At 40.4% G+C, this 25,692-nt stretch overlaps 1 protein-coding gene across 3 annotated transcripts in view; it reads right to left on the bottom strand.

Annotated features, from left to right (window-relative positions):
• The window catches only part of LOC126248230 (Fanconi anemia group M protein), a 238,925-nt gene that overhangs the window by 90,592 nt on the left and 122,641 nt on the right, over positions 1–25,692 (bottom strand). For all 3 annotated transcript variants that reach the window (XM_049949058.1, XM_049949057.1, XM_049949056.1), the window contains 6 exons: positions 25,384–25,529; positions 24,880–24,996; positions 21,442–21,573; positions 5,796–6,002; positions 5,572–5,671; positions 5,011–5,157 (listed from right to left, as the gene is read on the bottom strand). In XM_049949058.1, the coding sequence (XP_049805015.1) occupies positions 5,011–5,157; positions 5,572–5,671; positions 5,796–6,002; positions 21,442–21,573; positions 24,880–24,996; positions 25,384–25,529 (849 nt within the window). The remainder of the gene's footprint in view (positions 1–5,010; positions 5,158–5,571; positions 5,672–5,795; positions 6,003–21,441; positions 21,574–24,879; positions 24,997–25,383; positions 25,530–25,692) is intronic.

Below are 25,692 nucleotides of genomic sequence, written 5' to 3'. Positions count from 1 at the left end.
GTGTGGAACTAAGCCAAATAACAAATATGGATGAAACTCCTCTGATATTTGATGTGCCGAGTAACAGAACTGTTGCCATGAAAGATGCTAAAACTGTGAGTATAAAAACAAGTGGACATGAAAAAATCCACTACACTGTTGTCCTTTTATGTTGTGCTGGTGGTACTAAACTTAATCCAGTGATCATTTTCAAGCACAAAACAGTGCCAAAACCTTCTGAAATACTGCCAGGTGGTGGTGTTCACTTACATGATAAGAGTTGGATAGACGAGGCTGGTACCAAATTATGGATTAACTGAGTGTGGGAGAGACGGAAAGGTGCTTTATTGAAGAAGGGTTCTCTTCTTGTGCGAGATCAGTTTAGTATTCATTTGGAAAATTATGTGAAAGAGTAATAGAGATGGCGGAATGGGGGAAATATAGAACTTGCTGTTATTCCAGGAGGACTTACTTCACAATTACAATCTTTTGATATCTTGATAAATAAACCATCTGAAGTGTATACGAGAGAGGAATGGAACAAATGGATGATGTACAAAGTCCAACATGAATTCACACTGAATGGAGCTTTAAAATGACCTACAATCAAACAAGTGTGTCATTGGATAAAACAGTCATGATCTAAAGTGAGAGAAGACATTATTGTTAAATCTTTCAAGAAGTCTGACATAAGTAACACTCTTGATGGCAGTGAAGACTATGATGACGACGAAGAAGAAGAAGAAGAAAAAGAAAGTTCACATGACAATTTTAAGAGATTTTAAAGGTCAGTTTGATTTTATAAGCAAAGAATTTTTTTAAGTCTGTCTTTTCAATCTAATAATAAAAATGTTAAAAATATTATTTTTTAAAGAAATTGCTGAAAAATTAAGGTGTGTGTTATAGTACATAGCATCCTATAGTCCGTAACATACGGTAATGAGTAGGTGGATGTAACAGGTATTATACCTAAATCTTTCACAAGGATATAATCAGTGAGGCAAGGCTGGTGGCAGGTATGTCATATGGATTGTTGGGTGTCATAATATCACTTCTGGAAACACAGAAAGCATTTTCTGGAAGCATGTTTCTCATTTTAAGACATTACGAAATGTAGCTGAAGGCCTGGTGGAGCATCTGGTTAAGCTGTTCTGGACCAGTTCATCTAAGCTGATAAGCGAGGGTGACTGGAGAAACAAAAGGTTTCATGAATGTAGCATGAGAGAACTGTTTCTGTATTAAGTTTGGTGTAGGAGGAAGGATAGTGGCTGTCTGTGAAGGATTCATTAAGTCAGTCAGAATGCAGAATGTGCAAAGGACTGTTCATCACTGAAGATGTACCTCTGCGAGTGACTGCACTGCGAGAGACTTTTTAGCGTAAGAGGGATGGAAGCTATCAAACTGTGGTATTATTGATGGTTAGTAGGTTTTATATGGATGGAGGCTTTATGAAGCAAACCAGAGGGGAGCCAACATCCAGGGAGGTGGCACACTGGGATGAGGCCAGCAAGGTAAATGGAAATGACCATACGGCATTGATGGCCAGGGGGAGGCTCCATCCGGGGAAGTTCGGCCACCAAGTGCAAGTCTTATTTCAGTCGATGCCACTTTGGGCGTGCCGGAGATGAGGATGAAATAATGATGAGAATAACACAAGACGCAGTCCCCGAGTGGAGAAAAATCTCCAACCTGGCTGGATATCAAACCAGGGTTCGCTTGCATGGGAGGCGAGTATGTTACCAGCCAGCTAAGTAGGCGGACGGCAGCCAGGTAAAGTACATGGGACAGAACATTTTAATGAATGAGAATACAGTGTCCTGGCCCTGGGTGCAACTCATTAAAATATCACCAATTAACCTCAATAGTATTAGGGACTTAGGATCTTGGTGGCTAGGAAGGATTTCTCTATATGGCCCATTAACACGAGATGCAGTTGTGGGTAATGATATAGATGCTTATGTGTACACAAATCAGAAATGAAGTATTGTTTTTGGAGTTGGCAGGGCGTTCAGGGAGGTAGCGCCTGATGTTGGGAAGGTCAAGAGCATAAGGGATGTGTGTGTATAGGGAAGTGGCAACAGCAGTGACAAGTAGGGTGCTAGGTGGTAATGGGGTAGGGATGGTGGAGAGGCAATGAAGGAATTGGCTTATGGATATCATTTAAGAAGTCAGACAGCAGGCAATGGGTATCTGGGCAGCCACATCTGTTGGTACAGGCCCCACTCCTGTGAGCCTCACATATGGATGTACATCGGCATGATATGAGTGATAGACACTTTGTTAATCTTGATTATCATATTAATTACACAAACAACAATGTGGAAGACAACACAAAGATTACCAGACCAGATATGACACATAACAAATTATCCTTATAAGGTTTTTTGAGAATAATTACTCATATGTTGATTTGAGAATGGTATGATGACAAACCTGAGACCGATAAACATCGTACTGAAAAAGTAGCTTACTGGTGTTCCAAATACTAATTTCTCTTAATATGAAGAAAGTTATGCAGCACTGTCAACAAATAATATTATAAATGTAATATTTTTAATAACTGATTGCATAAACACTGTTGAACTGTTAACTAAATTTTGTAACTAGAGCTCGCACAAAAATGAGAATCATGTGATTAGGTGCTTGCTGGCTTGTAAGCTGGCTTTTCCTTTATTTAATATCTGAAACCTGGCAGATATTAAAATTTGGGGCACCTAGTCTGAAACTGATCAGGTTGTATTTCTTGTATAACAGAAAGAATACCGTACTGGTGCAGGCCCCAACAATTGGTCTTTCCATCTCATCCCGTCCAGTAAGTCTCCCCTGACCCGGGGTTCTGGGTGACTTTTCTGAATTGTATCCCTTCCCTAAACCTCTCCAGACCTTTCCATTCACCTCTCTTCCTTCCCCTTCAACAGTTCTTCCAGAAGAAGGAGCCACTGGCTCCGAAAGCTTATAAAACTTAAATCCTTTTGCATGTGTGTGTTTCCCTGCCACTGCTTGATGAGTAGATTTTTTATCTATCCATTTACATTATATTATCAATAATTGATTATTTTCATTGGAAAGAATAGTGTGGTTCATGTAACTGATATTTATTTATTTATATGGAGCTACATAAAGACTTAATGTTATGCAATGGTATAGCCAAGATGTTGGATGTATGCAATCTGGTACTGCAGTTACAGACTGATCATAGCTATTTGATTTGTGAAGAGATGTATTGAGAACACAAGCAACTAAGAAGCTGATGACGTAAACGAAGCACATGAAAATCGTGTCACCTATCCAGTTTCGTCGAACCTACCTGAACATAGGAAGGACTTATGTAATCAATTACCAAAATGTTACACATATATCTTATAGAAGCATTCATAGTTAGCTGCAGTCATACAGAGATTTCACAATTTGTGCTATGTTGAACTACATCTCAGCAGAAAAGATTTGTAGTACTAAAGACTGAACCAGTTTTTGTCTAATTTGATGTGGAGATACTGTTTTAAATTTTTGGGCTGCATGTAGGCAGGAGACAGATGTCCTGCATGTTGGAATAGATTGTTTTCCCAATGTAGATGCTTATCCTAGATGATACTGAGGTCTTGACACATTTTTAAATGGTAACTGTATACCATTAAGAAGTATTGGAGATAATGTTTCACAAAAATGGCAGCTTATTGACTTTTAATGTTATATGAGGATGGCTTGTTACTCCTTAAGGTTTGGTTTAAGATGCAGGTTTGGTGGCCATCATTATACTGAATGAAGATTGTCATTCACACCTGAGCAGCAACAATTTCTTAGGGCTAGTGCTTAGATACAACTGGATGGCATCAATGTATAAGTGGCAGTTATAAGGATGAAGAATATATGAAATATCTTTGATATACAGTGAGAGAAGCTATGTACCAAGGACTTAACATGGGTGGACTCTAGACAGCACAAGCTTCCATGATGACTTCTTTGAATCACAGATGACTGACTGACATCTGTTTTTGAGATAACTGTTGACCCACAGAATTACACTGTTTGAAAAATTCACCTGTTTCACTTTCACACTGAGATCAATAGTGCAAAAGTCTTGCTGAAATCAAGCAGTGTTAAAATGGGCACTTCAGGTCTGTCCATGGCATGCTGGATGTCTTCAATCAGTTTGATTGATGCAGTTGCCATGCTATGGTGTTTTCAGAAGACTGACTGATATTTAGTATGGATATGAAAAGTTTCCAGGTAATCCATCAGCTGTTCATGAACAATTTACTCCAACTTTAGATATTGCAGGTAATGTGCTGATTGGCCTACAGTCTGGTGATTTTGACAATCTAAAAGCTTTAACATGGAGAAGTGGGTGGAGAATCATAAGCTTCCATGCCATCAGGTGGATAATCTTTTAGCAGTTTGTCAGCTATTAAAGGCATACAGGTACCGATTGTGTGCATCACACACAATCCCATCTTTCAAATTTTTTAATCAGTCAAAAAACTATAGTTAACAGAGTACACCTGAATAATGCTATTAGTTATTATTTTATGTAAATTTCAATATTTTGTAAGTAAAATGACCATAAATTTAAATTTAATTATTATTTATTGAGATTTCTTTCACAGTTGTGTATAATTTCTTGGTGGTGACTAGTTTTGAACTTTAACATTAACTTCAAACTACTGTTTGCATTTCAAGTGTTTCTTAGAGCACAGTTCCACTAATACACTTGCGTAACATCTACATAATACAGATCCACATAACAACAGTGGTATGACTATACAGCACAGTCAACATACTATCTCACATCAAAGGCCAATACTACAAATTGTAGGACCACTATTGTTATGTGGATCTGTAACATGTAGATGTTATGCGAGTCTATCAGTGGAATAGTGCCCTAACAAACACTTAAAAAGCAGGCAATGACCGAGAATGGATGTTAACATTCAAAACCAGTTACCACCAAGAAATTGTATACAACTGTGACACAAACCTGAATGAATTAATAATAATAATTATTATTTTTTAATGCTTTACTTCTTAACACACCTCCAAATTTCTTGAATGATTTAGCCCACATAGTTTTCAGGTCCATTGTTTTTGATTTTCTTTTTCCCTTCTTCACAGCTTTCTCGGTTACTTTCTCATCTACCTGGTTAACTCTTATTATAATTTCATGGTACTTAGGATTCAGACCTGCAACAATAAACATGAATTGTTTAAATTGGATTTAAAACTTACATATAGTGCTAGCATTCTGTTGATAGAAGCAGTACATCTACTTATAACCCGCCAGATTGGGGAGCTACTGGAAACAGGTGAGTCACAAGGAAAAAGAACAACAACACCAGGTTTCTGAATTTCATCTTCATGACTGTGAATATAATGTATTAAACAAACAAAGAAAACTTATTTCACAAGTTTTTATTTCTTCCATTTAAAAGATTCCTCAGTAAGCTACTTTACAAGACAGTAATGTGATAGAATACCTCTTGTTAAGGAGTGCATGTCATTACTTATGGTTGGAAAATACCCACGATATTAGAAATTGATCAGGTAAAATTAATAGTTGAGTGTTACAATAATAAATTATTTCCTACATAGATTTACCTGTAGGCACCATACGTGGACTGTTGGGACACAAGACCATTCGGCTGTCTATTATGTGTTTACTTACTGTATCCTGTTGATGCAAACTTCTTTTGTAGCGCTAAAATTGCAACAACAGAAACACAACATGAGGAAAAATATCTGACTGGTGTGAATAATGTATGTTCAAACTTGGCTCAGTAGGAAGAGTCATGTAGCGTTTGCTTTAAAAAGTTCACACTGACCTGTAGCTCAGCCCCATCAGTTATAAGCATAATTATTTTCCCTTCCCTTTTACGGCCTGTTCTTCCAATGCGTTGCATAAGTCGAACAGGAGAAGTATGTGCATCAAAACATATGATTAAGTCCACTTCACCAATATCTAAACCTTCTTCCCCTACGCATGTAGAAATCAGGATATTGAAACTACCTGATCGAAATTTTTCCATCACCTGATTAACAGAATAAAGAGACAGAGTAATTAATAAACATTATAGTATAAACAGAATATATATAAAGTGGACAAAAATTTTAAAAAATCTTTCCACAACTTCGAAATAGCAGTGATAATGCAAGACTTACTAATACAAAATGAAAAAGGAAAGATTACTAAAAATAATGAAAGTAAAATTAACACTACATTTCAATGATGAAAATTTTGTGAACCCAATGGATTAAAATCTGTTAAAGACAAAATACGTTTCGATGCAACTGGAACTGATTTTGATGTCTGCTTATTGGTCCTGGCCAGTTGAAACATCAAACATTTGTGCAAACCCACACATGGGATACTCCGCAGTAATAAGACTGTATGCATGGTCTGGTGGGCTTGTTGGGTCAGGCACAGCAAGTCGCAGAGAGTGCAAGACCTGCATCTGTGTCATATTTTGGCTCGATGACATCCATTTACAGGAGCTGACTGGTATGTTGCAAGGAAACTGGGAAGTGCTTTTCCTACTCGGAAGGAGTAATCATTATCTCAGGTATTTCGGTTTTGAAGATCCTGGCTATCTGTTTGGTTTCAGAATCTGGGACTTGATGGAACAATGTTGTTGTCAGGTGCTCAATACCACCGTCTTTACAGTCCTAACAGTGATCAGGGTGGAGCCAAGGGTTGAAATGCTGATCCAGGGCTGATTGGTTGTGGGTGCAACCCTGGCAGTTCTGGACTGTATCTTCTATGGTGGTGTCAATACTGGACCAGTACACGAGATATCACACCACTGTCTTCATTCTGCAAATTCCTCAATGTGCCATATGGAGTAGCTTCAGTATGTGGGAATGAAGTGCAGGTGGAATTACCATCCCACGATCACATCTGACCACAGCTAATCGTAAGACACCATCAGTTATGTTAATCCAATGTCGTAATACAAATATGTGTGCCATGCTAGGTCTTCGCCTTTAGACAGATGCTCTGGCCAATCCCAGTGCACAGCAGACACCACCATGTGAAATAGCAGATCACAACATTTTTCTGTTGCTACTTCACATTCCATAACTGGGAATTTGTTGAGGGTGTGTTGCTGATTGGTGCCTATGGCACAACAAAGCACTTTGTGCATGTCAGACTGTGTAGCTGGGCAACATGGGAAGTGCAAACGTGTGTTCACATTTGTATAGTGGGCCTATTATGCATATCACAATTACAGTTACTATGGAAGAATGTCCAAACACTGCAGCTGCTGCACTACCTTACAGTGAAGTTTCAAGTGGGAACCGAATAGTAAAATGAGGGGCTTGGGATTGGTGAAACTTGGTACCATGGAGTCGTTGGCACTGGCAAGATAAGCGTGCAACGTGCTAGCAACTGTTGTTTGTTTTGCCCACCAGCCAAGATAGGTCTTGCTAATGCCTTAGTTTGTGGTATGCATCACAAAACAGACAGTGATGTCGTCAATACCTTGAGCCACAGTCTTACCATAATTTGATTATACTAACTGCCCTGGGACAAGGTAAAGACATGGAGGAAACTTTTGTACGAGTTTCCATTCACTATGGAATATACTGACAGTGGTTAAGGCACTTCCATTTGTGCATATCTACCAACAATGAGGGTGGTGGAATGTTAACTACTGCTCTGACTACTGAATACCATCTCGTCGTACTACCAGATGATCGGGTGATCAATAAATCAGATGACAACATTGATTGGTTGTCATCAGTTGATTATATAGCACAATGGCTACAACTACTGCTAAGAAGAAATACACCGGTAGTATTGTTAAACATTGCTTGCACTGATGCTGTACTTTGTGAGCTTTGGTACATCACTGAGAGTTTAACTAGAGGACTCTAAACCGTTCACATTAACTTCTCCGTCAGGAGCTAGAAGCATAATAACATCACACTCTAATCATTCCGCATACACTGAGTCACATTGTTTACAGGAAAAAAAATCACAGCTGTGTGCTAAGCCTTATAAGTCAGCTGCCCATGCTGCATATGTTTGCTTACATCACTTAAAAACTTAATTAAATTTGAGCCTAGCCACAACTGTGTGGTTTTTCATGGCCGTACTAGTCAGTCAACAAACCAAAAACATCAGAAAGCTCAAACTGCTGGGGTCTGTGAGTGAGTATAGTGTTTGCATCACTTCGAACAATTTATTACTAGAAGATAGTAAAAATGCACTCTGATGTTATACTGTAGGTTAGTCATTTGAATTGCCTTGCCGTGAAAAGCAAAACAATGTAAATAGATCTCCCAACTATCATTTGCCGTGTCAAAGTAAGCGGATGGCTGAGGGGTGGTGGTGATATTGCATATGAAAACTGTTGCAGTTTTTGCAGTAGTTGTCACAGCAATTTGTGCTGTTGGTGTTGGAATTCTCACTGTTTTTCTTGCTGTTGCTGCTCTCCCGGCTGCTTCTGTTACAACTTCAACTGATGTGGCCACAACTTCCTTGTCACCACTTTCTTTCATTCTCTGTCTATGAGGCAGACAGTTCATGATCACTTGCACTAATGGTGACACAGAGACTGGAGTAATAAACAAGTGGTTCCTGTGGACGATGACTGAGTAGTTCACAAAGCACACAGCTGGCCAGATGCTAAGTCCAAAAAGTAGCAAATGTCATTGTATGCATTCAGAGAACAGTCCAGGGAGCAAAACCAAATTAAAAAAATGTAAACACAGGCAAGGTAAATCAATCTGCTATCAGTGGTGCATACTGAAGGGTTCAGAGAACAGTGAGGAAGCAAAACCAAATAAAAAAATGTAAACACAGGCAAGGTAAGTCAATCTGCTATCAGTGGTGCATACTGAAGGGTTCAGAGAACAGTGAGGAATTGAGGGACAGGTGCAGGGTTGCGGTATTTACTGGTACTCTCACATCAGTGGATTTGTTCATATGATATGCCCACAGTGGCTGTGGAGTGAGCTACAGCTGTGCTATGAAGTCTGAGTATGTCTAACTTTTCCTCCAAATTGATACACAGGTTGGGTGCAGAATCCAAATCACTGAAATGAAATGATCATGTGGCATTGTCGGCTGGGAAGCCTCAACTGGGGAAGCTCGGCCACTGAGTTGCAAGTCCTATTTCAGTTGACGCCACACTGGGCGACTTGCGTGCTGGTGATGAGGATGACATGATACTGCGAACAACACAACTCCGAGTCCACAAGCGGAGAATATCTCCAAACAAGCCGGGAATTGAACATGGGCCTACTGCATGGTAGGCAAGCACGCTAACACTCATTAACACTCAGCTAAGTAGGCAGACTAGCAATATTGTTTTAGTATCCAACACTGATCCAAATAACTGTTGGATACTAAAACAATATTGCTATCAGATAAGTTATAAATGGTCTTTTAGATATGTCAGACGAATGGTCACAGCCACGACTGTATCCACAATGTGTCTGCAAATACAATGGACTGCTCAGAAAACAAGTAGGTTCATAAATAATTAACAGCTCAAAGATTTAAACAGCACTTTCAGAAAGTTGACTGGAAGTCCATTTATTTATAACTCAATATAAATTCCAAACATAACTCATTAGTAATGACATTGCAACCCATTTTAAAAAAAAAGGTATTTCCAAAAAGAATGTACAGCATGCACTTCAAGGAACAGGTTACAGAGGCACAGATTCCTACAGACATAAAAAACAACAGTATAATTCTAAATACAGTTCTTGAGTTTGTCTGACAGAATTAAGAGTTTGGGCAATAAAGTCAAAAGTATGCAGGATGTAATAAGAAGTGACACAGGAGTAACTTTCTATAGAGCCTTCAATATTGTGATAAATCCTAATAATACTTAAGTTGCGACAAAGTCATCTGGGGAGCTTTTGTTGTGTTATGTATGAAGGCACTCTATTAGATGTGTTTAGTTTAGTTTAGTTTTTTAACAACAAAGGATTTTCCAACATCTTTCGGATATGCGTTCAGGATATTATTAATTCCCATTCCGATATTTTGGCCAAAAATCTTTCAGCAGTTCTCAAGGTGAGTGACTTGCAAGTATATTAAGTAACTCTACACATTACTGTGGGGTAAACGTACATGCGTCGGGGATAACACTGTTAGCAGACAGAGCATCAGTCATAGATAAAACTTTATGCCCATTGTTACCAACAGTGTTATCTCCGACACATGTGTTTACTCTACATTATTGTGTAAGGCGATTAAAAAAACTTGCAAGTGACTGGCCTTGAGAATGGCTGAGAAGTTGCCAGCCGAAATACTGGAGCAAAAATTAATAAAATTTCAGATGCATGCCTGAAAGATTAATGAGTATTTGATCTGCTAGGAAAACTTAAAGAAACAAGGGATATGTTGTTTTTGAGTGACCTACAGATATTACTGTAGTGTATAAGAAGTTCTAACAATTAGTAATAATAAAATGAATACTAAGCAGGAGATCGCAAAGATTTTTAATGACCACTTTGTTAAGTGTAACTAGGGGGACAGGTTGTAGGTCAGTTCTTGCTGAGGCAACAGTTATCTTCAAGCAACAAGTTCTTATAACCTGTAATCCCATAACCATTAGAGAACTCTAGAGAATCATTGTTTTTTAATATATATTTGCCCTGTTAATACAGACTGATATCGTGAATATTGCACTAGATTAATCTTGGACCACTTAATCAAATGGGCAAGTATAATTCCATTCTGAAAATCATTTCGCTTACAACGAGAAACAAACTGATGCCTTCTGCCAACACTAGGCATCATATGAAAGACATGACGAGCAGTATTTGTTTCGGCTGACTCCAATTATACAGTGCCAAAACTACATTACACATATCTGGCTTAACACCACAGAAAATGCACCCGACAACCCATAGGAGAGAGACCTGGTATCTGAGTGGACAATATCTCAAATAACCCACTGAAAACCTGATCTAGAGAAATAAGTAGAATACTGTGTGACTACATGGGCTTCAAGTTAACTCAGAGACACACTGCTAGGATTGTAACAGGTCGGTGTAGGTCACACAAAATAGCAACAGGAATGTGCAGAGAAGTTAAATGGGAATACTTGGAGGAAAGATGATGTAATTCTCATGAAACACTGTTGAATAAATTTAGAGAATTTTTATTCAATGACTGTGAAGCCATTCTGCTGCCACCACTGTATATCTTGCACAGTGATCATAAGAATGAGGTTAGAGTGTGTCCAGAGGCATATACACAGTCATGTTTTCCTCTTTGAGTATGCATGTACAATAGGAAAGAAAATCAATAATCTTGAAACTATGTACCCTATGTCGTGCATGGATTGAGGAATATACAGGGTGTCTCTCATACGAGTCGTAAAGTGCATTTTCTCTGGCATTTTAGCAGATATTTGCAATTTCATTTCTGTGAAGTGTAGTTACTGTTTGCCCAAACAAATCCTGCTTGTCATGTCTTTCAAAGAACCCCCAGCATCAACAGAATGCATTAGTTTGTTTCGCTTCAAACACACTAATTTTTAAATCAGAACTTTACGCACCCACTCGATTCAGCACTACCACATTACAAAATTGTTGAGGCTTTCGTGGCCACTTGTTGACAAACTGCCTATTGGCTTCTGTCTCGGGTTCTTCGGCCGACGTTCATCTAATGATTTTTCTGACGTTTCGCCAGCACGAGTGGCTGGCATTGTCAAAGCTTCACCCTCCATTGCCGGTGGTGAACTGGAGCCGAGCTCGCGGGCGCAGACTATATGTACCTGGCGCGCCAACGTCCGAGGGCTTCTCCGCGGTCATTTCCGGTGCGGTTCTCCTCTTGCTACCTGCGACGGTCGTTCGCTGCAGTACGGGAAGCCAGGATCCGTTGACCTTAAGGCTTTCCTCTTTCTTGTTCAAACTGTTCGCGTGTTTTTGTATTTCTACAGCTTCTCTGAACAAGCGCGTGTGATAGTGGTTCTCTACAGCCAGAACTTCCGTGTCGGCGAATTTTATTACGTGGTCGGTCTCATTCAGTGCGTGTTCTGCCACGGCCGATTTCTCCACCTGCCCCAACCTGCAATGTCGCTTATGCTCCTTGATCCTGGTGTTAATGGATCGTCCAGTCATCCCGACATAAACTTTTCCGCATGTGCATGGTATGCGGTATATTCCCGACATTGCAAGTGGGTCTCTTTTCTCCTTCGCCGATCTAAGACACTCTTTGATCTTCCTTGTCGGTTTGAAGATCGTCTTTACGCCATGTTTGCGCAATATACGGCCGATTCTGTCCGTCACTCTGGGAATGTATGGCAGAAAGGCCGTACCCGACATTTCTTTTTCTGGTTCCTTACTTCGCCGAGTGTTTGGCTCAGTTACACTTCTAATATGATTTGTGGAGTACCCATTGCTCCTCAGGACTGTTTCCAGGTGTTGCATTTCTCGTTTGAGGTGTTGCGGCTCACATATTCGTCCTGCTCTCGTTACGAGCGTACTAATCATGCCCCTTTTCTGGCTTGGGTGGTGGTTTGACAGTTTGTGCAGGTATCGGTCCGTGTGAGTCGGTTTTCGATACACGCTGTGTCCCAGGTTTTCGCCGTCCCTTGTGACCAGCACATCTAGAAATGGCAGTTTCTTGTCCTTTTCTACTTCCATGGTAAATGTTATGTTGGCATGGAGGCTGTTCAAGTGTCTTAGGAAGTCACCGAGCTGTTCTTCACCATGGCTCCACACCACGAAAGTATCATCGACGTACCTGTACCACACCTTAGGTTTGCAAGTCGCCGAGTCCAGTGCCTGTGCTTCGAATTGTTCCATGAAGAAGTTGGCCACCACTGGACTGAGAGGACTACCCATGGCGACGCCTTCCAGCTGTTCGTAGAAGTCGCCATTCCACGTGAAATAGCTCGTGGTGAGACATGCATGGAAGAGCTTTCTGATGTCTGGCGGGAAAATGGAACCGATGTGCTCCAGAGCGTCACTGAGTGGCACTTTCGTAAATAACGAAACAACATCAAAGCTGACCAGGATGTCGTTTGGTGCAAGTTTCAGTTTCTTCAGCTTCTCAATGAAATGTCCTGAGTCCTTAATGTATGTGTCGGTCTTCCCCACGTGTGGTTGGAGCAGAGAGGCCAAGTGTTTTGCCAGCTTATATGTCGGTGATCCAGGAGCGCTAACGATCGGTCTCAGTGGAACGTTGTTCTTATGGATCTTGGGTAATCCATACAGCCGAGGTGGTAGGGCTTCTGTGTTGCGCAGGTTTCTCTGTATGTCCGCCGGCAGAGAAGACGCCTTGATCAATCGATTCGTATTCCGTGTGATACGTTGCGTCGGATCTGCGCTTAGTTTTCGGTACGTCGTCGGATCTAATAGGTCTCGGATCTTTTGCTCATAATCTTCGGTCTTCATTACGACGGTCGCATTCCCCTTATCGGCAGGCAGTACCAATATACTCTTGTCGGCGTTGAGATTCTTAATGGCTTGTACCTCTTCTTTCTTCAGGTTGCAAGCTGGCGGTTTTGCTCGGCGCAGTATCCTGGCTGTTTCCGTGCGTATTTCCTCTGCCCTTTCACAAGGAAGGGCACGAATGGCTGCTTCGGTGTTGGCAATGATGTCCTCCATAGGTATGGTTCTCGGGATGATAGCGAAATTCCCTCCTTTTTGAAGAACAGACACTTCCTCTTCGGTCAATTGTCGTTCAGTGAGGTTGACCACTGTGTGTGACATGTCGGGAGTCGCCTTGTCGGTCTGCTTCCGGCATCTTTCAAACTTTTTCTTCTGTCGCTCGGTGCAGCGCTCGAGTTCGTTCTGCATGCTCCTGTGAGTGATGCTGTCGATCTTGTCCCAGTCGTCTCGATGCATTCTGCTACTTAGTTGATAGAAAATGTCCAGAAGTTCCTGATCCGTTCTTGCCAAGTCTCTCCGTGTTGTATGAAGCTTTGACAATGCCAGCCACTCGTGCTGGCGAAACGTCAGAAAAATCATTAGATGAACGTCGGCCGAAGAACCCGAGACAGAAGCCAATAGGCAGTTTGTCAACAAGTGGCCACGAAAGCCTCAACAATTTTGTATTACGCCTCTACGGGGAGGAGATTTGCAGATTGTACCGACGCCTTGACCAACGACGGAAGAAGAAAGCGCGACTGATGTCCTCTCTCGCCTTTCTGTCACGGTGCCGAGATGAATGTGCTACACCGAAGTTCTTGAGATGCAAGCGCCTATTCACCACCGCCCAAGCACATCGTATCTACGACAGAATGGAACGAGCTTTTCTTCGTGAGCGAATACATACAACACGGAGAGACTTGGCAAGAACGGATCAGGAACTTCTGGACATTTTCTATCAACTAAGTAGCAGAATGCATCGAGACGACTGGGACAAGATCGACAGCATCACTCACAGGAGCATGCAGAACGAACTCGAGCGCTGCACCGAGCGACAGAAGAAAAAGTTTGAAAGATGCCGGAAGCAGACCGACAAGGCGACTCCCGACATGTCACACACAGTGGTCAACCTCACTGAACGACAATTGACCGAAGAGGAAGTGTCTGTTCTTCAAAAAGGAGGGAATTTCGCTATCATCCCGAGAACCATACCTATGGAGGACATCATTGCCAACACCGAAGCAGCCATTCGTGCCCTTCCTTGTGAAAGGGCAGAGGAAATACGCACGGAAACAGCCAGGATACTGCGCCGAGCAAAACCGCCAGCTTGCAACCTGAAGAAAGAAGAGGTACAAGCCATTAAGAATCTCAACGCCGACAAGAGTATATTGGTACTGCCTGCCGATAAGGGGAATGCGACCGTCGTAATGAAGACCGAAGATTATGAGCAAAAGATCCGAGACCTATTAGATCCGACGACGTACCGAAAACTAAGCGCAGATCCGACGCAACGTATCACACGGAATACGAATCGATTGATCAAGGCGTCTTCTCTGCCGGCGGACATACAGAGAAACCTGCGCAACACAGAAGCCCTACCACCTCGGCTGTATGGATTACCCAAGATCCATAAGAACAACGTTCCACTGAGACCGATCGTTAGCGCTCCTGGATCACCGACATATAAGCTGGCAAAACACTTGGCCTCTCTGCTCCAACCACACGTGGGGAAGACCGACACATACATTAAGGACTCAGGACATTTCATTGAGAAGCTGAAGAAACTGAAACTTGCACCAAACGACATCCTGGTCAGCTTTGATGTTGTTTCGTTATTTACGAAAGTGCCACTCAGTGACGCTCTGGAGCACATCGGTTCCATTTTCCCGCCAGACATCAGAAAGCTCTTCCATGCATGTCTCACCACGAGCTATTTCACGTGGAATGGCGACTTCTACGAACAGCTGGAAGGCGTCGCCATGGGTAGTCCTCTCAGTCCAGTGGTGGCCAACTTCTTCATGGAACAATTCGAAGCACAGGCACTGGACTCGGCGACTTGCAAACCTAAGGTGTGGTACAGGTACGTCGATGATACTTTCGTGGTGTGGAGCCATGGTGAAGAACAGCTCGGTGACTTCCTAAGACACTTGAACAGCCTCCATGCCAACATAACATTTACCATGGAAGTAGAAAAGGACAAGAAACTGCCATTTCTAGATGTGCTGGTCACAAGGGACGGCGAAAACCTGGGACACAGCGTGTATCGAAAACCGACTCACACGGACCGATACCTGCACAAACTGTCAAACCACCACCCAAGCCAGAAAAGGGGCATGATTAGTACGCTCGTAACGAGAGCAGGACGAATATGTGAGCCGCAACACCTCAAACGAGAAATGCAACACCTGGAAACAGTCCTGAGGAGCAATGGGTACTCCACAAATCATATTAGAAGTGTAACTGAGCCAAACACTCGGCGAAGTAAGGAACCAGAAAAAGAAATGTCGGGTACGGCCTTTCTGCCATACATTCCCAGAGTGACGGACAGAATCGGCCGTATATTGCGCAAACATGGCGTAAAGACGATCTTCAAACCGACAAGGAAGATCAAAGAGTGTCTTAGATCGGCGAAGGAGAAAAGAGACCCACTTGCAATGTCGGGAATATACCGCATACCATGCACATGCGGAAAAGTTTATGTCGGGATGACTGGACGATCCATTAACACCAGGATCAAGGAGCATAAGCGACATTGCAGGTTGGGGCAGGTGGAGAAATCGGCCGTGGCAGAACACGCACTGAATGAGACCGACCACGTAATAAAATTCGCCGACACGGAAGTTCTGGCTGTAGAGAACCACTATCACACGCGCTTGTTCAGAGAAGCTGTAGAAATACAAAAACACGCGAACAGTTTGAACAAGAAAGAGGAAAGCCTTAAGGTCAACGGATCCTGGCTTCCCGTACTGCAGCGAACGACCGTCGCAGGTAGCAAGAGGAGAACCGCACCGGAAATGACCGCGGAGAAGCCCTCGGACGTTGGCGCGCCAGGTACATATAGTCTGCGCCCGCGAGCTCGGCTCCAGTTCACCACCGGCAATGGAGGGTGAAGCTTTGACAATGCCAGCCACTCGTGCTGGCGAAACGTCAGAAAAATCATTAGATGAACGTCGGCCGAAGAACCCGAGACAGAAGCCAATAGGCAGTTTGACTACCACATTAGTCTGCTGCAATATTCATTTTACTGATACATATTAACAGGAACAGTAAGACACAAGGAATATGCAGTACTCCAGCAGTGACTGAGCAGTGCACTTCTGCGTGTTAGTAGCAGTCAGTGCAAGTCAGGGTAGTGCTGTCATTGGAGTACTCGTTACTGATCATATTTTACTGTCCCTCTTAATATGTAACAGTAAAACCAATATTGCTCTGGACTAATTTGGGATTGTTCTGTTGAATGGGCAAGTAAAATTCCACTTTAAAAATAATTTTGTTTCTAACGGGAAAAAACTGACACTTTCAAAAAACGGTTCAAACGGTTCTGAGCACTATGGGACTTAACATCTGAAGTCATCAGTCCCCTAGACTTAGAACTACTTAAACCTAACTAACCTAAGGACAGCACACACATCCATGCCCGAGGCAGGATTCGAACCTGCGACCGTAGCAGCAGCGAGGTTCTGAATTGCAAATATCTGTTGAAACCCCAGAGAAAATGCATCTGATGATTCTTAGGAGAGACATCCTTTATATGTAGGCATAGGATAGACTTTCTGAGAGAACAAAATATTCCACTGTAAAACCTCTTTCCACAAAAAGTGATGCCATAAATATAAAACTACTGCAGACCAGTTTCCCTTTCAGCTGCTCTTTCAAAACTCCAAAAAATTATTTCCTGTAAGGATTGTCAAACATCTTAACTATTTAGGCATTATTAACAAAAGGTGGTTTGGGTTTCTACAAAACGTATAGCTGAACAGCCTCTTTTCACATTTGTAAGGGGGTTTCTTATAAGATTTGACAAATGTCTTTCATTGTGATGAGGAGAAGCTAATATTTTACAGCCTATCATTACAACAGACACCAATAAGCTGGTTTTCTAAGTCATCAACTAATTTACTATCATTTCCCTTTCAACTAATATGTCTTAGAAATTTATTTCCTAGGAGAAGTTGCCTCTTTCTCAAAATATCTTAACCGAGCGAGGTGGCGCAATGGTTAGCACACTGGACTTGCATTCAGGAGGACAATGTTTCAATCACGCATCCGGCCACCCTGAGTTAGGTTTTCCGTGATTTCCCTAAATCACTCCAGGCAAATGCCGGGATGGTTCCTTTGAAAGGGCATCATCAACTTCCTTCCCTGTCCTCCCGTAATCTGATGAGACCGATTACCTCACTCTTTCGTCTCTTCCTCCAAACAACTCAAACCCAACCCCAACCCTCAAAATATCTTCATTGCCCAGAATAGAGAGATTACAATCATTTGTGAATAAGTCCAAGAACATCTTATTTCCAATTGTATGGACTGTTGGGAATACTTGGCAGTGCTTCCTTATACACACTTTATTTCATATGCTTTCTTCTTAAGAAATCTACTCTCTGCGAAGCATGTGAAAGTCCACCTGTCTCCAAACATGAGAATAATATAAATTGAGTTGACAAAAATAAAACCTGCCACTGTGCAATAAAGTGTAAACTACACTGCTGCTAAAATTTTTAATTGAGTATTGAAAGTAAATTAAGTGAGATTATGATACATTTTCTACTCATTAATAGAGGCTGCACATGCAAGTTTATCAAATAAGTGGCGTTCTCAAACAGTTCAATGTTTTTTTGAAAGTTATTATAACTATTACAGAAATATAATTATTGTCATTTAGTCATTGAGGAGTTTGTGTATGAATTATTAATAGGTATCAACCTTTTTGTATGATGCCAAGTGGGCTCAATAACCTGTACTTCAGATGACATCTTTCGTCATTGTAGTTTGGTCAAGTTTTCACTATTATGTGATGTACAACTAACTATTTATAACAATTGCAACAGCATGTTCCACATCCAATGTGAGAATGTTTTATGGATTTATGGAATACATATAAAATAAATGAATCATGCATGTAATATTTTAGGAATAATCTTAACAATGAGTACAAAATCAAATAATTATAATCATGTAATTTAACTTCAATAAATTTCAACTTAACTAATAACTAGAATACTCTCATTTTATAATGTGATCTATTCAGATTGTAAGGGTAGAAATCTAGAGTATTTGAATGAGTAGCAGCTTGTAGATGGAAATGTACAATGTATATTTCTGTTCCATGTGGTTACACAGGAAGATAAATGACGGGTGCATAACTAGAAACATCAAGTTTAGGAAAATAATCAAAGTGGGGTTACAGAACTGTAATTGGTAAAGTCTACTGTAACCATAAAAAAGATGGAGGGAGGGATGAAGAACAGCAAGATCCTGACAGGGGAAGGGGGGTTGTTATGGAGTTGGTGTCCAGAGAAAATCTGTTATAAATGATGTACTTACTCAAAAATATGAAAGATAGAAAACTAAATCTGTTGTGACTCTGTTATACTAGCCCTTTTATCTATTGATCAGAGTCATTGTTTTAGTAGGACAATAATAATTCCATGTGACTCAATATCCTGGAGCAAGTCTTTCAACTGGGCAGCACTCTGATAACTTGTGTGCCTCTAACTTACCTTAGTAATCCTAATAGGGAAAGGGAACTTACAGTTTAATGTGGAATCTGAACCACGTGTCATTCCTGGTGAATCCCCACATCACTGTGAGATGACGTTTAGGTTAAAGGCAGACAGAAAAATTTGTTGGTGACCACGGTGAAGTGCTTACACAAAATTAACTGTCTGAGTAGCACTTGTTTTGTCCACATACATACTGCATTTCAACAGGGTCCCATCATCAGATCAAAACACAAGGCTAAAATCAATACAATGATTGCTTGGTATGCTTAAGTCCTATTTTTGACATGATATACTTTATTGATTTTTCCCTTGTCTTATGATTCAACAATGGCAGTCTGCCGAAATGCGTAATATATAAGTTGCCCCAGAAGGTATGGTCAGTATTCAGGAATATGACAGGACAGATAGTCTTTAGCAAAAATATCTAGTAAACAAGGTCTCTACAATGCATAACTTAGGAGCTCTAAGCACTTTTTCAGTAGAATGACACATTAGCAAAGATGAGCACGTGCTCATAGCTGTTAAGGTAAGCATTTAAGAGGCCATGTGCACTAAACTTTTTTGCTTCAAGTGATCATTCCAGATATATCCCTTAATACTGACCATTCCTCCTGGGACACCCTGTACATAGATAAAGAAACTGGGATGCAAACAATACATTTTGTAAAACTGGTTTTGAAGTTTTACACACGAGTAGCATTCTGCTAATGTGTGACATATTAAGATTGTGGATATTTTCTTGGTGCACTTGACTGATGTTATGGTTTCAGGATTATAACCAAGTTGGCAGTTCCATTTTGTACACAAAACTGAATGATCAACCCAACAGAAACACAGAAAAATACTGTCAATGAAACAAAATTTCCTTCAGTACTTCCACAACCAAGCACTGGCTGCACCAAATGAAACAGCATGTCCGGATGCTCATGAGCAAGCTTTTAACCACAGGCTGTGCGATTAACAGGAGGACATTCTCAAACATAAGAAGGCAGTAATCTCCAGCAGACCACTGGTATGATTTCTGTGGATGGTTTCCTTCACTAGCTTACTTATATTATGAACTTATTGCAGTTTAGATCACATCAACGTGTAGACATTTCTGATAGGTAACTGAAGAATATTAATTCACTCACGATATATCTGATTACACAGTCCATACTTCTTTTTCTGATTTTATTGAGTGAAGAAGACTGGAAGACTGGAGTTCAATGTTCCTGCAGCAATGAGGTCCTTAGACATGGAGCACAAATTATGACTGAATAAGGAAATTATTCCCAAAGGAACCATTCTGGTATTATCAGAAAGTGATTTATGGAAACCACAGGGAGCCTGATGATTGGATGGGGAATTGGACCCTAGTCCACCCACATTCAAGTCCAGAGTCTTAGCCAATTATGGGACTCTACGATAAAATGGAATGCAGTAAAATTACTATTTATTGCAAAAACAACCACCATCTGCATTGTCACCTAATATCAACCAAAGGCTTTTGAGAGTGTACAATTACAGAACTAGTATTTTGCAGCATGTCAGTCAACACTGGGATCAGATCTTGATTACATTTCCATATTACACAATAAAAAAAATAAAAAAAAGAACCAATGTTAATCTTACAGTCAGAAATGTTAATCCTCTTTTAATTTTACAGTATCATGAAGACTTTTTAATATTTTTATTTATTTATTTTGCAGGGTCTAGGTAGTGAAAAAATACCTACTGCTATGTTATATTCTGATTAGCACAACCATATACAGGGGCAATGAAAGCAGAAGTCTTCAATAGAGATCAAAGACATCTGCTTAATATCAACTCAAGTGGAAACCGCACAGTTCCGTGTGGTCTTCCATATGCAGCACCCTGTGACACATTTCCATCGTGTGAGAATTGCAATGAAGTAAGTACAGCCTGTGGATTTCATGTGGTTGTCTAAATTAATAACTACTGAGGACGCTAACACACTTCTCCAAACAAGCATTGCAAACTTGACCACACTATTGTCAATTGAATTTTAAATTTTCATTTTAAAAATGTCAATAACATTTCACCAATGGATAAGAAAAGGCACTTATGACATCGTACTGCTGTTTCTTTGTACTTTTATGTACATACACCTTATGACAATTCACTTTGATGACTCTCTCCCTGCCTCGAATTTTTCAGAGTAATTTTTTCTTTTTGTCTCTCACCTCACTGCAACTTTTGCTATTGCAGTTCCTAAATTATGTACATACTGCAGTGGCTGGAATGACATTTGAAAATTGTTTACGGTCTGAAATTTCAAATTTATGGAAAGTCAGGATCACTTACACACAGCACGAAACATCCATTATGACACTTAGAAATTAGCTATCTATCTGCAAATGATCTAATATTCTAGGATAGCTTACATACCCTGTGTACAGACCTGCAGTTGTTGTTTCTGAGTAATACCATGAGACACTTTGCCTGTAGTTGCCTGACCCATGAATGGAGTTGGTCTCATCAAAGGTTCAAATACCTTTGCCAAGTTGAATGCTTCAATAACTGTTTCTCGGTACTGTCAAAAGAAGATACAATGTGTAAAGAAAGATGAAACTGTGTGTAGTCACAAAAACAACAAGACTTATAAATATTTTAACCTTTAAATATTGATACCACAAATATTAGCAATTAAATTTATTCCCGCACAAAAATTTAGCTTTGTAGGGTTTCAATAATTCTAGATTTTCAAAATAAAAGTCAGCATTTATGTGACTTGTTATTTAAGCTTATTTCTGCTGCTATCTTGAGTGCAGAAAAATGTCAATATTTACATTTAATTGCAGAATTTTTCTTTGTGGCACAAGCACTGGTTGAAGCACATTAGTGTGCATGGCATTTGTTAGTTTACATCATTGTGGCTGCTATTACAGCCAAGTGAGAAAGGCTGTTAATGAGATTATGTATACTGTAAATTTTTGCAAATAATACTGGTTTATAGTTATAGATTCTTTGACCTAAATATCTTCATTGTCAGTAATACATACATCTTCTGGTTACTCATGACTGAACACTAGAGTGATGTACAGACAGCAAAGCAAGTGGTGGGTTGATATGCAGAAGGGGGAGGCAGTTTAGCACATGATAAGTGAACCTAAAATGTCATTATACCACGTGTATCTGTTGCAACTGTTTTGGCATATATGTTAACATTTTGCGTCAGAGCAAATACAATGATAGTTATTGTGTTGCTGTAGTGTTCATTATGGGTGAAAAATAGTGAATGTGTGTGTGTGTGTGTGTGTGTGTGTGTGTATGCACATACGCATGTGTAGAACAGTGTACTATAAGAACTTCATACTGAGTGCAACAGTGCATACACATGCATGCGTAGTTTTATTCACCTTTCACAACAATTTACTGTAAGTACTTCATACTGAGTGTGACATTTTTATTGAGAACAATGATATGACTGTAATTTTACCACACATTACATATCAAACAAAAAATTCTTTCAGCTTATACTTTCTCTGCAGAAATGGTTCTTCGGAAAGACACTGGATGTCCTCGAGAAATTCACACAATATTTCATCACCACAAGAAATTGAAATCTTCAGGTGTGAGGAACACACTACTGGTTTTCTATTTAGGTGAGTCTAAGCAGGAAAGCTACAGGTGTGAATGCACCAAATTCAGTGCCCAATATAGGAGTTTTCCTGATCAGTAGCAAGAAGGACAGCTATGCCACCTGTCAGACGATGAACCAAGGACTCTGCTGCAGGTACAAAGGCTATTGTTCCTACTGTGCACCACTGTCGATTGCCCCAGTGCCTTCTGTCATAAGCTGCATGCCCAAATATAGGTCCACACTGGGGTGTGACTATTCTTGTCATTGCAATCTAAATATTTAAGTCACCACCAAAGTGTCATCTCTTGGCTGACTAAAGGTTTCCTTTCTGTGGTAGCTGCAACATTAATATTGCCATTGCCGTATCCCATGCCAAGCAATGTTGAAAACTTGAATCTTCATTCACAAGATTTGTCGAGCTGTGAATTTGCTGCTTTATTAAGTATGCTGTCCCAGTACGAAGAGGTCAATGAGAGAATTTAGGTACTTTTGTAGTCCACAGTGTGCCCCACATTGAGAAAATACTTGGCCACTGCAGGTTTCTCTGGTTGCTCCAGATGCGTGTACTGTCAATGTCACTGCTTCTGTCTTTAAGGTGTGACAAGTTTGTCTGATGTATGACAGCTACAAGGACTCTTTCCTCCACACCAACACATCTAGGAAAGGTAGTTCACTATTTTTCTCTATCACAAATGTAAACTTTATGTTAGAATAACAAGATTTTAGATGTTTTAGAAACACCTCGAGCCATGCAGTGCTGTGGGTCCAGATTATGTAAGTGTCATCCACAGATTGCCAAAAGCGCATAGGTTTTAACGTCACCAACAAGAGTGCTCTCGTCTCAAAATCTTTCATAAAAAGATTAGCCACAATAGGTGACAAAGGATGACCCACTGTGACACTGTTAGGCTGTTCAAAGTATTGGTCACTGAATAAAAAATAGGTTGAAGTGAGCACATACATACACAAATCTAGAAGTTCCTCTTCCAGTTTCTTGTCAATGAACAGCAGCAATTCCTGGAATAGTACTCGAGTGAAAAGTGACACCATAACAAAAATTATGAATATTTCTGATGCTGTGCGCCATAAGTTCTAGAGGTGGTGAATGAAGTCTTTCGAGTTCTGTATGTGGTGCTCGCATTTTCCTTCTAAAAGGGCTCAATTGCACTGCCAGATGTTTTGCCACATACTATGTTGGAGCCTCAACATTACTCACAATTGTTCAAGGTGGTATGCCATGCTCATGAAGTTTAAGGAATACTTCGAGTCTGAGAGGGCAGGTGTCCGAGTACATAGTCTCTTGGTCACAACATTGGAGATTGAGATGTTCTTCTGGAGTTCTCAAGCTCTTCATTGGGGCCCTTATTTAGTACGCAATATGCAGAGCCATCTGATAGTGGGTTCATCTTGTTGAAGCACATCGATTTGGAGAGGATGACAGTTGTGTTGCCTTTTTCTACTGTTAAGGTCATAATGTCAGAAATCTCTCATAGGAAAAGTGCTGCTGACCTTTCTGTGGTTAAGATACTGTCTTTGATCTTTGGTGTCCATGTATGAGTATGGCAAGTCACCCACTTGGTCTTCTTGGTAGTGCCAGGCTTCAGTTACAGTCAGCAGTATGTTCATCACACCTGAATATGTTGCTCAGTTGTGCTGATGTAATATTGTGGGAATTTCATGACATCTGATGTCTTGCCCAACAACAATTTCTATGACTAATCTGTTGGAAAAGCCCCAAGAAACATATTTTCTCTACTGATGCTAACGTCACTAGTAATAGAATGACACACTGTATATATGAAACTGATAATGGTAAGCCATCAGCTACTTACAGTTTCAGCAGACTAAATTGCCAAAACACACACACACACACACACACACACACACACACACACACACACACACAGAGAGAGAGAGAGAGAGAGAGAGAGAGAGAGAGAATAATAAATTATGGATCAAAACAACAAACATAAATAAAAAATGGTTCAAATGGCTCTGAGCACTATGGGACTTAACATCTGTGGTCATCAGTCCCCTAGAACTTAGAACTACTTAAACCTAACTAACCTAAGGACATCACACACATCCATGCCCGAGGCAGGATTCGAACCTGCGACCGTAGCAGTCGCGCGGTTCCGGACTGAGCGACTAGAGCCGCTAGACCACCACGGCCGGCGCAAACATAAATCAATGATATAATAATGAAGAGTTTATTTATTTGAGAGGGGGAGAGAGAGGGAGAGGGAGAGATCATACCTGACAAAAAATTATTACTTTACTGTCGGAATCAGTATTGTCATTTTTACAGAAATGCTCCTTAAGCAATTCTTCCAATTTCTCAAACTTTGGATGTGATGGTAGCGCTTTTTGTTTCTGAAATGAAAGAAACAAAGTTTAGAAACATGAAAACATTCATGAAGATCTATCAACACTACAGCAGACGAATTACATACGGCATTCTTCACTTTTCAATAGGCACCAATTGCATTACTCTGCACTATATATGTATGTATGTACCTCAAGTGGCATAAAATAGAATAACTTATTAAACAGGGGAGCAATATTACTGTTTTGAGATTCTGTTTTTTTTTTTTTTTTTTTTTTTGCCTCACACTTTTTCGAACAAGTTACTTTAGTTATCAACAATGACATCTTATGAATGGAGCTGAACACACTTTCTTACATACTTAGAATTTAGTATTATGATTAACTGATACTTATCTGTATTTGGTACTTTTGATTTTGAGGAAGGAAACATACATTTTGTGAGGAAGCTGGTAAATTAGGATCAAGCATTTTGAGTTCACCAAGACCCTGTTCCACTTCTTCTATTAAGGAAATCAAAGCATCACATTTTGAGAGCTTTGTTTTTACAAGTGGCTGGCTTTTGTCTTCTTTGAGTATTCCTGAAACAGATGGTGATGACTTTATACAACAAGTGCTTAAAGCAAAATTGTCTAACAGAAAGATTTCTTCAAATTTACTGATCATAAATGTATACCGAAGACTAAAGATCTGATATCACATGGAAAAGATTGGTGTGTGTGTGTGGGGGGGGGGGGGGGGGGG

Source organism: Schistocerca nitens, chromosome 3, assembly GCF_023898315.1.
Source record: "Schistocerca nitens isolate TAMUIC-IGC-003100 chromosome 3, iqSchNite1.1, whole genome shotgun sequence".
In the NCBI taxonomy this organism is placed as follows: domain Eukaryota; kingdom Metazoa; phylum Arthropoda; class Insecta; order Orthoptera; family Acrididae; genus Schistocerca; species Schistocerca nitens.
Note: the sequence above shows the minus strand (reverse complement) of the source record. Positions and strands in the feature narration are given on the sequence as shown.